We start from the raw sequence: 13,253 nt of genomic DNA on the forward strand, positions 1-13,253 counted from the left end.
TAATAAATAAATCGATCATTAAAAAATTGTTTTGTATTCTTCAATACCCAATTAATATACAAAAAAAAACCAGACCGATTAGATTATTTTTTCTTTACAAAAAAAATCGCGAAAACAGCGATTTTTCGGGCTGTCACACTGGAAAGCTCCCTTAACCCTGTGTATTTTTCTTCATATGTAAATACGTTTATCTCAATAACCGCTGAGACGAAGCCTTTAAAATTTAAACTCTGTCTAAATTTCAAGATTTTCCTAAGAAAATAGTTTCGTGCACGAACTACCTTGAATTTCGTCACCGAAGGAAGCTCCCTAAACGAGAAGGCGTCGTGACGCAACTTTCGTAAAGAATCGTCATCGGTGAATAAACGTTGACGCGATATCGCCTGCTGCCACGTGGAGGACGTGTGAGAGGATTTTGTTGCTCGATATTCTTCGGTGGTCAGAGTTTTTCCCAGGATCTCGAACGAGGTAACCAGCATCCGTGGGATATATCGATTGCCCCATCGACGTTTTATACCTCAAACCTCCTGTGTGTGCATCGCTGCAATATTCCTCGAGCAGACGATATATAGAAATATCGTTACGGGCGGGATCCGAACGCAGAGATATGAAAAGAGAAAGCGAGAGAGGCAGGAGGAGAGAAATTCTGGTGTTTTTTCGAAGCCGTGTGAAGGACTCTCGGCCAACTCGGCGGTCCCTTCGTCCCGCGAAGACTGCACTTTTACACCTACCATCTGTCGTTCAACTACCATCATCTCTCCGATCGGGAGCCCTGAGTAATACGATCCTTCTCGAAGCCCGTGGGCTCCTGAAAACTCCCTTCACTCGATCTCGCTCTCTCTCTCTCTCTCTCGTTCTTCCCTCTTTTCTTTCACGTATCTTGTACGTACGTTACTCCTTTTTCGTGCGCGAGTGTCGAAGACGTGAACATTTGGATTATACACACGCGGGGCGCATACACGTTATTGTTGAACACCCGGACAATGTTTCTCGTCGCACGAGAACCACGAACGCATCGGACAGAGCGCGTCTCTTCTCGCTGTGGCGAAAGATACTTTCCTTCCTTCCTTTTTTTTTTCTCATCCTATGAAACCGCAAATCAGAGACGAAGCCTTTAAAATGTCGTCCGGATTGGGGCATAAAGTATTGCGCTTTTTTTCATTTGTAGGAACTTATAATTCGTGCGAATTTGCTACTTTCTCGGAGCGGCTTTTGCGGATTTTTTTGGCTCATCCGATTTTAGGACGTTTTTTGCGGGAAAATACAGTGCGAATTTAGAGGAGAAATTGCCGAAAGGTTTATCCGACGATTTTATTCGTTTTCGAGATTTAATTAAGGAGGAACATTAACCCCTAAAAGTTTCATTAAGCTATCACCATTTTTCTCAAACTGATGTTCCTCCTTAATGTAAAAATTGATAATTCGGTGGTTCCTTGTCCCCGTTCTAATCGTGATTCGTCTGCGGATGCGTGTGTTTCAGGAGATATGGATGTCGAATCCTTGTACGATTACGTTGACGAGGAACAAGATTTTTACGATGAGAGTCCTGGGAGCAGAAAAGGTTATCCGATCGACCACAGAGCCCTCAAGGTAAGCTTCAATTTTAATCCGTGATTTGGTCCAATAATTTGGTGCTGGAAAGCACTAAAAAGTTGATGGAAAAGGATAGTCTCTCTGATCAACCGAATAATTTAGAACGACGCGTATACTCGCGTATTTCGACGATGATTAAACGATTGAGGGGCTCTAATGGCTCGAGTTTAGATCCAGTTTAATTCATTGAAACAAAAGTGCACCGGGCTCGAAACGGGTGTCTCGACCCGAACGAATTCAATTACAAACAAACATCAGTTAGAACGAGGCTGCTGGTAATAAAGAGTGAAAGAGTTTCACAGCCACGAAATAATTGAGTGAGCCATACGAATGCGGGGCAAAGCGTCGTTTCTACAGCGAGGCTGTTGCGTGTGATTTCGTTGTTACTAAAATTTGAATAACACGCGCTCGCTGTTTTCACCACGAAAATAAAAACTCGCTGAAAACAAACCGCGAATTCGTCGTCGCAATTTTTTTCTCTCCAATCTTCCGAGAAACCGAACGATCGTTAATTGATGCTCGGTTCGCTAGCTAAATCATTTCTCGATTCGTCGCAATGCACGAAAGACCGTTGCTTTACTCTCGTCCACACATGGCTACACATTTCTCCTCGCCATTTAGGGAATATCTGACGTTATGTACTCCAGACTGGGTACAAAACCTGCCCGCGGACTCCCCGTGTAACTCCAGAATCGTCGCTGCCTGCTTCTCTCGCTTGAATCTCATTCGAGAGGAACGTCGCTTAACGGCATTCAAACTCTTCATTTATTTATGATCTTCCACGCACTCTACAGTTCTTCGATAACCTTTGGAACTTGCCCTTCGATCGAGCTCCCATATTTTTGTCGCTGCTCTCTTGACAACGGGCAAATGTTTCACTTGCAAACTTCCACTTATCGAACTAATTTTTAAATTGCTTTTTTATAATAAAATTTGATTTTTCAATTTTTCAAACGCTTTACGTACGACCAGCAGTGGCTAGAACGGGCTAAAAGAAGAAGCTGTTTTTTGAAGAGATAGAAATAGAAATTAATAAAAATCATTTTTACACATCGTTTATTAGTGTTTAAACTTTGCAAAACAATTTATTTCATTATTTTTTTTCAAAAATTACAACATAAAAAATCACTTTCTCGAAGCACCGCGAAAAAAAAGTTGCTCCACGGTCTGCATCATTTCTTCTTGAGATGTTGATGTATCTGCAAAAGGTAAAAAAAATCTTGTCAAATAAAGTTGTAGTTATAGTCTGTCGAGCCGGATTTTTGAAATTCGAAAAATTTAGCAATTTACGGCAGTTTTAAAAAAGTGTGCATTTATTTATCTTTATAACACTTTTTAATCACGAATATATCAAAAATACGACTCGACAGATCATAGAGAAAATAATTTCGAATATTTGAAAAAAAAAGCATCGAAAAATATTAAAAACTCTGCGAGTTGTCATGGCAGAGCGTGCCAGAAAAAGTAGTTTTGAGCAAAACGTATTTAAGGAGGGTGGATCACGATATCAAAATAATCAGAATCTGATCAAATTTGACATCAAGTTTACGAATACAATTTTTTTCAAATTTTTTTTACCACATGGTTATCGAATAATTGCGCGTTAAATCGAAGTTCTTATGTACGAGATGCATAACTGTATAAATGTAAACTCCATCCTTATACACGTGAACTTTAATGTTCAATTACTCGAGAGCTGTGTGGTAGAAAAACGTAAAAAAAATTATATTGTCTCACATAATTTGAAAGTATACATTTACCAAATTTTATGAAATTCTTATAATTTTGAAATTCTTAATATTTTTAACATGGTTTAGCATGGCAACATTGTATCGTCGCGATCCACCCTCCTTAAGGAGGGTGGCTACATTCGTCAAAATGACAAGAAATTGATAAAATTCGGTGATAATGTTCTTCAACATCAAGTGCGAGGACACAATTTTTTCAAAATTTTCTTCTGCTTAGTTATCGAGTAATTACGCATTAAAGCAGATTTTCTTATGCCCGGAATGAATACCTGGAAACGCTATGCTTATATACGTAAACTTTAGTGATCAATTACTCGATAACTGTACAGAAGAAAGATCTTAAAAAATTTGTATTGTCAAGTTTGGCACTAAAGAATATGTTCACCAAATTTTATTAACCCTTAGTGTGCATCCGGGGTCAGGTTGACCCCAACATTTTTCCTCACGTGAATAACATTTACAGATGAGCATCTCATAAGTAAAAGCCTCAATATTAAGAAATCGTTATCCCCTCTCTAAAAGTAGGGAGCATAGCCACTTCATACTCCAAAATAAATAAACCTTTTGGAACGGTTGGAAAGTGGACTATTTTTCCCTTAAAGCATGGACCCCTGTCTGTAAAACTCTGTAAGGATTTTTTTAAAAACTCAAAATTTAATTTCTTACGAGAGATTTAACCGAAAAAGTGCTTTTTACGTGCACTATCAACTTTGAGCACGTTTTTTAACAATGAAAAAAGATTTTTTTGGAAATCCGACTTTGCAGCCTTAAAGTTGGATCGATTCACTGCAAAAAGTGACTAAACCTTTTATTCCGAAAAGCGCATTGTTACCGAGATATTCCATGTCAAAAATTACCTGGGGTCAAAGTGACCCAATGTGCACGAAATGTCTTATCATTTTGAAATTTTTAATGTATTTAACATGGTTTAGCATGGCAACATTGTATCGTCGCTAGCCACCCTCCTTAAAGTTTCAAGTGCGCATCAGGCCCTCTCCTCGGGCAGTTACGTTTTCTTTAATAATTTCCGATCTATAGGGAATTTTTCAATCGACTTTAACAGAAATACGCCGAAAACTATGGAGAATAATAATCCGTAAAAAAATCGATTTTTCGAAAATTCTCGACGTATTGTGTAAGGTCTTAAGGATCGTAATCGACTACTAAGGAATTGTTACCCCTGAAAAGTCTCGTAAGATAAATTTCATACATTCATGGACGAAATAAAAAGTTTTTAAAAGTCCAAGCGCAAATTTGCACCAGTGTGGTGAGTGTGTGACCTCGAAGGGTGGGTGCGGTGTCTACGAATGAATTCTCATGTGCCCAGCGCCCATTTTTGACGACACTGAAAAAAAAAAAATAACTTCGTATACGAAAAGTTTTGGGCAACAGGCGATTAGACAATTGTTTTTCGAAGAGGCTCTTGCCGGAGATTTCGAAACGGAGAAAGCCTCGTTTCGTGCGTGCTTCGAAAAAACTCCAGCTTTTCTTACACCGTCATATTCCAAGTAAAAAAAAAAATATGAAAGATTATACAATTTTTGAAAGACCAGAGAAGGAGAGAGCGTTACGAACTTGGTTAAATACTCGAGAGAGTGAGTCAAGCGAACTGGGTGTTTCCTCGGTCCCTGCTCGAGCAGCTCTCGCAGTTCATGAATGAACGTAAAACCGGCACTATACTTTCTCGCTCGCACGTTTGGACGATCCTCAGCCCTCTTGTTCTCTCCCCCGCTCCCCAGCGCCGCTCTCGCGACGCCCCGTTTCTTTCATCGTTCTCTCTTTCAGCCTCTTCTCCATCTTTATCTGCCTCATTCAACGGCATCGGGGTCTCTTGAGCCCCCGCTCCCCTCGTCGCTCTCTCGCGCTCTTTTTTCATCTTTCTTTCGTTGCCTCAGTCAAAAAGAACCCACGGAACCTCTCGTCCCTTCTCCACCTTCGACATGTATTCACTCTCTCCTCTCTGCGTTAACTCACAATCGGCCGTAGTACCGGCCCCGTGCTCAGGAACCTCGAGAACACCCGAGATCGGCTCGACCGTGAGGCGCGCAGACTTCTCTGATCTGCCGCTCTCCCGAATCGCACAGCCGTTGGCGACTCGGTTCAAACGTCCAACTTAAATATCCTGCTGAATGTGATTTTTTCTATCGCTTCACCGTCGATTCTCGCGATTCGATCAAATCTACTCGCAGCTGTTTTTGTGACCCCGAAGTTTGCAACGTTGGACTTCGACGAAACGATATAAAAAAAGGCTCCGATTATTGAAGTTATTCTCCAACTTCGTTCCCTGACAAATTTGCAATTCTTAGCTTTTCAACCTGAACCGATACTTTTTCATGAAATAAAAAATTCAGCGTCGTGGTACAAAACCAAATTTTTACGTCAATCTTATCTATCTCCCGCTGCCTCGAATTTTTTTCCAATTTTATTAGAATAATCCTCTACAGGATTGAACAGTAATTGTGCATGGTATTTTTATCAATTATCGCTATAATTTGATGGTAGAACTGTTTTTTGCTAAAAAAAAGTAGTGTATGGGGTAATAAGTAGGCTAACGGTGGTACGGGGTTGGCTAACACATGTGTCGACGTAAACGAGTCCTCTAAATGAGCCCATTCAAGGTGTGCCAGTAAAAATATAATATTTTGTTTGGATGGTCGTCAGGTTAAAATAGTCAACTTGCCCACGACGCTGAAGTTTGCAACGTTGGAGTCCAACGAAATGAATGAAAAAAAGACTCGTAATTGAGCAATTTTTTATTTCACGAATCATTGGTGCAGGTTGAAAAACTAATGTGCAAATTCGGCAGGAAACAAGATTATGGAAATTCACTGGAATTGTTCGAGAGCTTTTCGTTAATTTCGTAGTAAACGAGCGTTGCTTCGTCAAAACTCATCGGCAACTCATTTCCTCTGAGATTTGAAAATTCAAATTTTCATCTGAGATGCAGGAAGGTTCTATTCTGAAAAATCATTTGGTTTTTGAAACCGTCTTTAGTTCCTTGCTTACAAGCAATCGTTTGCAAACTTGGCCAACCTCCGTCTCCCCTATTTTAATGTTTCAACCGTCGACGTGGGTGGATTGTGAAATGCAAACGGGGATCGAGAAAACTGCCAATAACTGTAACTCCCGCAATGACAAAATCTGTAAACTGCCAATAACTGTAACCGTTACTCCAAAGACTGTTTCGTCCGTTCGTCAGGCAAACGCCCCGGACACCCACTCTCCCTCCCTCCTTTTCTCCGCTCCAAAGACTCCTATAAGCTCTATGGCGTATACTTGTTCACGCAAACACGTATACATATGTATATCGCGCTACACGCTCGAGTATTATGGCATATGGAGCTACCGGTCACGCATTCACGGCTCACGCACTTTCGTACGCGTCCCTGAACGTTTCCCTTCAATCGTGCTCTTTTATACGAATACATTGTCCCGTGTGTGTACAACGTCGTCGTAACTGAGAGTGGTCTTCGGCCATAGGCCTCTTAATGCGCCGCATCGTGTGATTACGAAACTCCGCGCGAACGATACAGGCTAATCCTCATCCTCGGCTCTGCGAGGGCACCGAGATTTCATAACAGTTTCTTAATTCTTTTTTTCGATACTATTGATATTGATGTTTATGACGCTGAAGTTTGCAATGTTGGAGTCCAACGAAATGATGTGAAAAACCCTTAAAAAATAACAGTTGTTCTGCAGTTTCGTTACCTGCCGAATTCGCAATTCGTTCTTTTCCGAAGCTGCACCTTCGTGAAACGAAAAATTGGTGAATTACAAATGTTTTTTTCGTTCGTTTCGTTGGACTCCGATGTTGCACACTTCAGCGTCAAACCCAACTTTGTCTCGTCATCGGGAATCGAATTCAATAGCTTTTCTTTGTGCAAACTAGCTCATTTTTAAATTTAAAATCCGAAGATGAACGACACGAAGCAAATAACGAGTTCGCGGAGAGTCTCGTCGACCCGAGCTTTTGATTTTCGTTCTTCACGGAGATAATGAAATTTGAAAAATTCAACGTCGCCAATCTTTTCGTTTCGGACTACGACAAAAAAAGCTCGGCTTCATTTTTAGTGTCGTTCACATCGAATTTTCACCGCCAATCCTCATAATGAATTCAGAATTCATGAAACTTCGAAAATATCGTCGAAAATATCGCGAGCGAACAATAAAGTAACGTAGAATTGAGAAAAATCGGAATAATTTTGATAAATTACTTGAATTTTACTCGGACACTGGAGCGGAGAGGAAGAATAAAGAATCGAAGAGAAAAAGTAAAAAAATTGTATGCACTCGAGATAACGTTGTTGGAATTGAACGCACAAAGGCGAGCGAAAGATTCCGTTCTGAAGTAACAATAATCAGAATTTCCGAAGTTTCATACGGAAAAGTTGAGATTCAGCGGAGGAGGTTCGGGGTTGGCGCGTTTGTTGATGCGGTTGCGGTGTGGTGAAAACGTAGCAAAGGGTTGCTATTTTTGGCGGTCGAGAGCGTTGCGCGGCGCCTTTCGCTGGGCTCGCGCTTTCGCCTAATATTTCTCGCGGTTAAACAGCCATCGTAAAGAACTTTGGAAACCTCGCGCGGAAAAGGCCGAGAACGTTATTCGCCGTGGAGGAGCACGGCGGTGAATTTTGAGATTATCGATCGCGATTCTCCGAAACGAAGATTCATTCATAACCACGTGTGCGAAGTTGAATTTCCATCGGAGCTCAACAAATCCCGAATGGTTAATCGGAGAAATCGTTATTTCTGGGTTGAATAAACCAAGTTTTATGACCGATGAGTTGAGCCACGGAAATAAAATGTTTAAATACAGTTTCGTGGGAGTTTGAAGGGACGCGCCGGAGAGTCCTTCGTGGCAAGGAAGCGCGTTAGCGTCAAAGGTCACAGTAGGCCTCACCCCTTAAACGTTCACATCCTAAATGTCCCTGTTGACAGGAAGTCGAAAAGTACAAGAGCCCGAAAAGCGTATCCCGTTCGGTAGGAACGGCATTTTCAAGCCTTTTGCTGTATACGCTGATGAGGATAAAAATCTAATTTGCCTGGCGACGAATTTCCGGTTCGGGCAAACGCGTTTTTTCGAACTTGGAGCAGTGCTCTCCGGTTCAAGTTCTCTCGCTGTTGGATTTTTCTTTCGATGACTCGGAATAACTTCTTTTGGAAAATTCATCGTCGAGACTCTTGAAGAATTCTTATTAAGAGATCATCGGAAACGCTCGTTCCGAGGCTCAGATGTGGGAAAATCGGCGCAAAATACTCTTGTGGGAAAACGTTTGAAGAAAAAAACGACCACACGCCGGGGCTCGGGTGAGACCCGAGGGAAGAAGCCAAGGAGTGCTCGCGGGAGAAGAGAAAAAAAATGGAAGACGAAGAGGATTGTCTATGCAGAGAGGCCAAAGGGCTCGGCCTCTCCAGCGGCGCTTAATTAAGGGCTGTCTGCCACAATTATCGGTGATTATAAAAAATGCATCCTGGGAGAAATCCTGGGGGATCGATCGCGTGCAAATATTGCCAATTCTTCGGAGGATTCATTCGCCGAAGTGTCGGCGTATATCGAGCTCGTTTCTTCTCGTATCCAACTTCCCATTTCCCTCTCCAGACACTCTTCGTTCCTATTTTAATAGACTTCATTGAGTCGATTAGCCAATTTTGATGAAAATTTTTTAATTTCATTGAATTCCACCCCTCACTTGGCTTCGTCTTTCTTCCAATTTGTCTCAACGATCGTGCACGTCAAATTCGAGTCAAAATAAGTATTTTGAAAAGCACTGTGAACCGACGAATGAAAGTTTTTCCCCACTGCTTCCACAGCTGATTAGCTGATCTTCAAAGTTTTTCAAACGGAATCGGCCCTGCGCCGATCGAACTAGCGCTGCGGACGAATTCCTCTTGAACATCTTCCTGAAAGTGTTTCGTTGCGGCAATTAGATTTTGAAAAAATTCAGCTCCCAAGCAGCTGCTCGCGTTCTTCGGCTTTTAAATACACTGGAAGCCGGTCACTCAAGAGCCTGGGAACCTGTGGAGCGAGATGAAGCGGTTTATCCGTGAGAAAGAGAGAGAAAAAGAGCACCGGAGTACACTGGATGGCCGAGAGTTGTCACACGGAGGAACTCATCGTGTGCGCACACACTCGAGTCTCCGGTACTACGGTGGAGAGAATTCGTGCTCGGTTGCACCGAGATCGGCCCAGAAAACTGACCGCTCGGCTGTGGCGATCCAACGACAACCGGAAGTCCTCTTTTGGGAGCTCGTAAAACGAACCCTCCTCTTATATACGCGTTCAGCACTGACGCAATCTTCCTTTTCTTGCTTCCTCATTTTCCATCATTTATCTCCTTCCCTGCGCATGACTCGATCTAACCTACACTCGGAGCTTTTCATTTCAAGATCGGTTACCTCTCAGAACCACTTTGCAAATACGCACTTGACCATAAAAGTCGACCTTTTACTTGACTCTTGTATCTTCCATCTCCATCTTCGATCGCTCGCTTTACTGACGACACAATTCGATCTTTTTTCTGTTCCATTCGAACTGAAAAGTTCAAACTGTAGTAAATCGACTCGAAAATTTCGTCAAATGTGAATCATTTTTATAGAATTTCACCATCACTATTGAAGCGACTGGAGCATCCAGAATATAATAAAACCCCTGGGTTATTTAGTTACAGTTTAGTTACAGAAAGATCGTATTTTATGGGTATATAAATTGGATCGATTTTTACTCCTCAATTAAGGATATTATCACTCTAAATTAGTGTCGCAGAGTTATTAATTCAAAATTGTGAATACATTTTTTCAACTTATCTTTTGGCGAATGAAATTACTAGCCATTAATTAATCGGGAAAATCGCGTTAGAGAGTGCAAAGGAAAAACACTGAGGAAAATAGATCAAGAAAAAAGAGTTAATAAAAAGACAGAAGGCTATGACAGGAATGGGTCAAGCCAAGAAGAAACAAAATCCCGAAATAAGCAATTGTGAGGTTACGACGAGTGCTCGTTACCAATTTCGTTCAATCTTTAAGGAGGGTGGCTACATTTGTCAAAATGATAAGAAATTTATCAAATTTGGTGATAATATTCTTCAACATCAAGTGCGAAGACACCATTTTTTTCAAAATTTTCTTCTGCCAAGTTATCGAGTAATTACGCATTAAAGTGATTATTGAACTTTAGTGATCAATTACTCGATAACTGTACAGAAGAAAAATCTTAAAAAATTTGTATTGCCAAGTTTGGCACTTAAGAATATGTTCACCAAATTTTATTAAATTCTTATAATTTTGAAATTTTTAATATATGGTTTAGCATGACAACATTGTATCGTCGCTAGCCACCCTCCTTAACGGAATATATTTTTGTTACTAGCAAGACAATTGTCTCGAATTTTTTCCCAAACATTGATTATATACTTCATTTTGATTGTGTACGTTTTTCATAAACTTCGTAAGAAGCGTCAATTCGCTATATGGAAAGATAAACGATTTTTTACGCATAGTCGCATTAACCCTGTGTATTTTTCTTCGTATTTAAACACGTTTATCTCAATAACCGATAAGACAAACCCTTAAAAATTTGACACGCGTGTCAGTCGACTACCCATTCGAACTCTGTGTAAATTTCAAGATTTTCTTAAGAAAATGGTTACGTGCACGAGCTACCTTAATTCCGATGCCGATTGGATGTGAGTGACAGAAAAATTGGGTTCTACGGCATCTCGAGAAATTTGTTTCCGTTTTTTCGTTCCAATTTCATGAGACGATATTTTTGAACAATCTTCGATGTTTAATAATCAAGTGCAAACGGTATTTTGATTTAGAGTTGCTCCTCGAAATTGAGCAAATATGAGTTCGCATCGATCGATCAATTAGACAGACCTTTAGGCCTTTTCCTGTAGACGGTTTTGTTCTCGCGGACGTGTCCGAAGAACTTTTCATTCATGGAATTGCAATTTGCACTCTATTCTGAGAGCATGCAGCTATTTCGTTGATACGTCCGAGGTACGGAAAGCGAGGTTTATGTGTAGTCTGAGAACAGGAAAGAGAGAAAATAGTGAGAGGGAATGATAAATGGGAGGTAAGGAGAAACACGATTCGTCGGTGTTAGGAAATAATCGAACACGTAATTCTTGTTTTATTTTTTTTGTCTATTTTGACTGATCGTAGCTCGCACTGGCTCTCAACCAGAATGAAAAATCGTGCTAACTCATTTTCGAAAAATCTCTTTTGCTGCCGCAGTTTTTTTCACAATTATTATCGTTTTATTGTATTCGAATAGAGTTTCTCGTGATTTGCTACTTTTCAGTATCGAGCGCTCAATAAATCTCGGGGGTGCGTGCATGTTTGATGCGTCAACGATTGACAGGAGAATCGCGCAAAATATACGTTGATTGCTCGTGCACATTCGCAGGAAATTCCACGGTGTGGCCGAGCAATACGTCAAAGCACAATCTCGATAGAGTTTTTATTCGTTCTTTCCCCTTTTCTCTCTCTCTCTCTCTCTCTCACCAAGTTCCTCTGACGATTTGCAGCATGAAATCCTGCTTCTCCTCAAACTATGAGGAATTCTCCTCGTAAATCCATTTGATAGAAATCGAAGAAGAATAATCGCAGAGAGATAATAAATATGAAAGCAGGCGTGAATTATCGCGTGAAAAATCGTATAGCAACGCTCGAATCTTCGTGCCTACAGAAGTCGTTTTATTTATGTTTTTTTTTTTCGAAAGATTTTTTTGCCCACGGTGAAATGAACGATTCATTATTGATGTTGAATGATGCAAATTCGCATTCATCAAATAGAGAAATTTTTTTGAGTTTTATTCTCATTTATCAACGAACTTGCCTACGCTCGTGCATTTTCGAATTTTTCGATTTTATCTTTTTTTATTTTATTAAAAAATAGTTTTTGTTTTTATTTAAAAATTTGTGGTTATTGGAATTTTTGGTTAAAACAAACGGCTATGAAAGTGCTGAAAAAATATTTGTGAGACGCCGTGGAATTGATTTGTCAATCGTCTCTTTAATCCTTCTCCGACTTATTTAACTAATCGATCGGTAAAACGTTGCAGCATGCTCGAAAGACTGAATGCACGAGTACGTTTTATATTGAGGCTACCACTCGCCGTAAAAGGCTCGACTGCGAGAGTCAGAAATATTTATCTCCCATATGCCTTGGGTGTTAGGTGTGTTCCACTCGATCGAACGTTATTCTGACGTTCATTCAAACTACACGAACATGACGTTTGGCTGTTTATCGATTGATAGAGAATTTATCGATTGCGTTGACTGGTAAATAAATCTTTTGAATTATCGAATCTTTTGATTTTTCATTCGTTGAAATTTTTGCATCGGAAATCCATGAATCAAGCCTTCGCCCTTGAATCTGTTGAGGATCCGCTACGAAAAATTCAGGAAGCTGAAAAAGGTTTCCAGGGCTCTTTTATACAAAATATAATGAACAAATTTTAATATAATAATTAATATATTTTTAATATATAATATTTTTTATATATTTTTATAATAATCCTTTATATTTCTTTTATTTTATTTTATAGTATTAGTTTTTTAACTTTTACATAATTATCCCCCCCCCCCCCCCCCTTGTTCCCCTTATCCTTATTTTACCGCTTAGCTTCGATCATCCCTTTCTTCATGGGTCCTCTCTCTGTTCTCCCTTTCTACTTTTTGTGCCATCAATTCGAACTGTCTGACGTATATACGTAGTTCTATCTTTGCTTCCTTGTATTTTATTTTATATCATATAATTGTTATTATAATGATAATAATAATAAATATATATTTTTTAATATAATAAAAAATAAAAAGTGAATAAGAAATGATTAGCCCTTCGGTATTGAAACGTGGAAGAAAAAATGTGAAATGCAAAAATGTTTAGGTTTTAAGATGACGCGCGACGGT

The 13,253-nt window shown here is 40.0% G+C and overlaps 1 protein-coding gene across 3 annotated transcripts in view; it reads left to right on the forward strand.

Annotated features, from left to right (window-relative positions):
- The window catches only part of pnt (pointed), a 135,553-nt gene that overhangs the window by 12,022 nt on the left and 110,278 nt on the right, over positions 1–13,253 (forward strand). For 2 of the 3 annotated variants that reach the window (XM_043419061.1, XM_043419063.1), the window contains exon 2: positions 1,481–1,590. In XM_043419061.1, coding sequence (XP_043274996.1) covers positions 1,486–1,590 — 105 coding nt within the window. In that variant the 5' untranslated portion in view covers positions 1,481–1,485. Of the gene's footprint in view, positions 1–246; positions 469–1,480; positions 1,591–13,253 lie in introns of all 3 variants that reach the window. The other variant, XM_043419062.1, reaches the window with a different exon arrangement.

The sequence above is a fragment of the Venturia canescens genome, chromosome 5 (assembly GCF_019457755.1).
Source record: "Venturia canescens isolate UGA chromosome 5, ASM1945775v1, whole genome shotgun sequence".
Classification (NCBI taxonomy): domain Eukaryota; kingdom Metazoa; phylum Arthropoda; class Insecta; order Hymenoptera; family Ichneumonidae; genus Venturia; species Venturia canescens.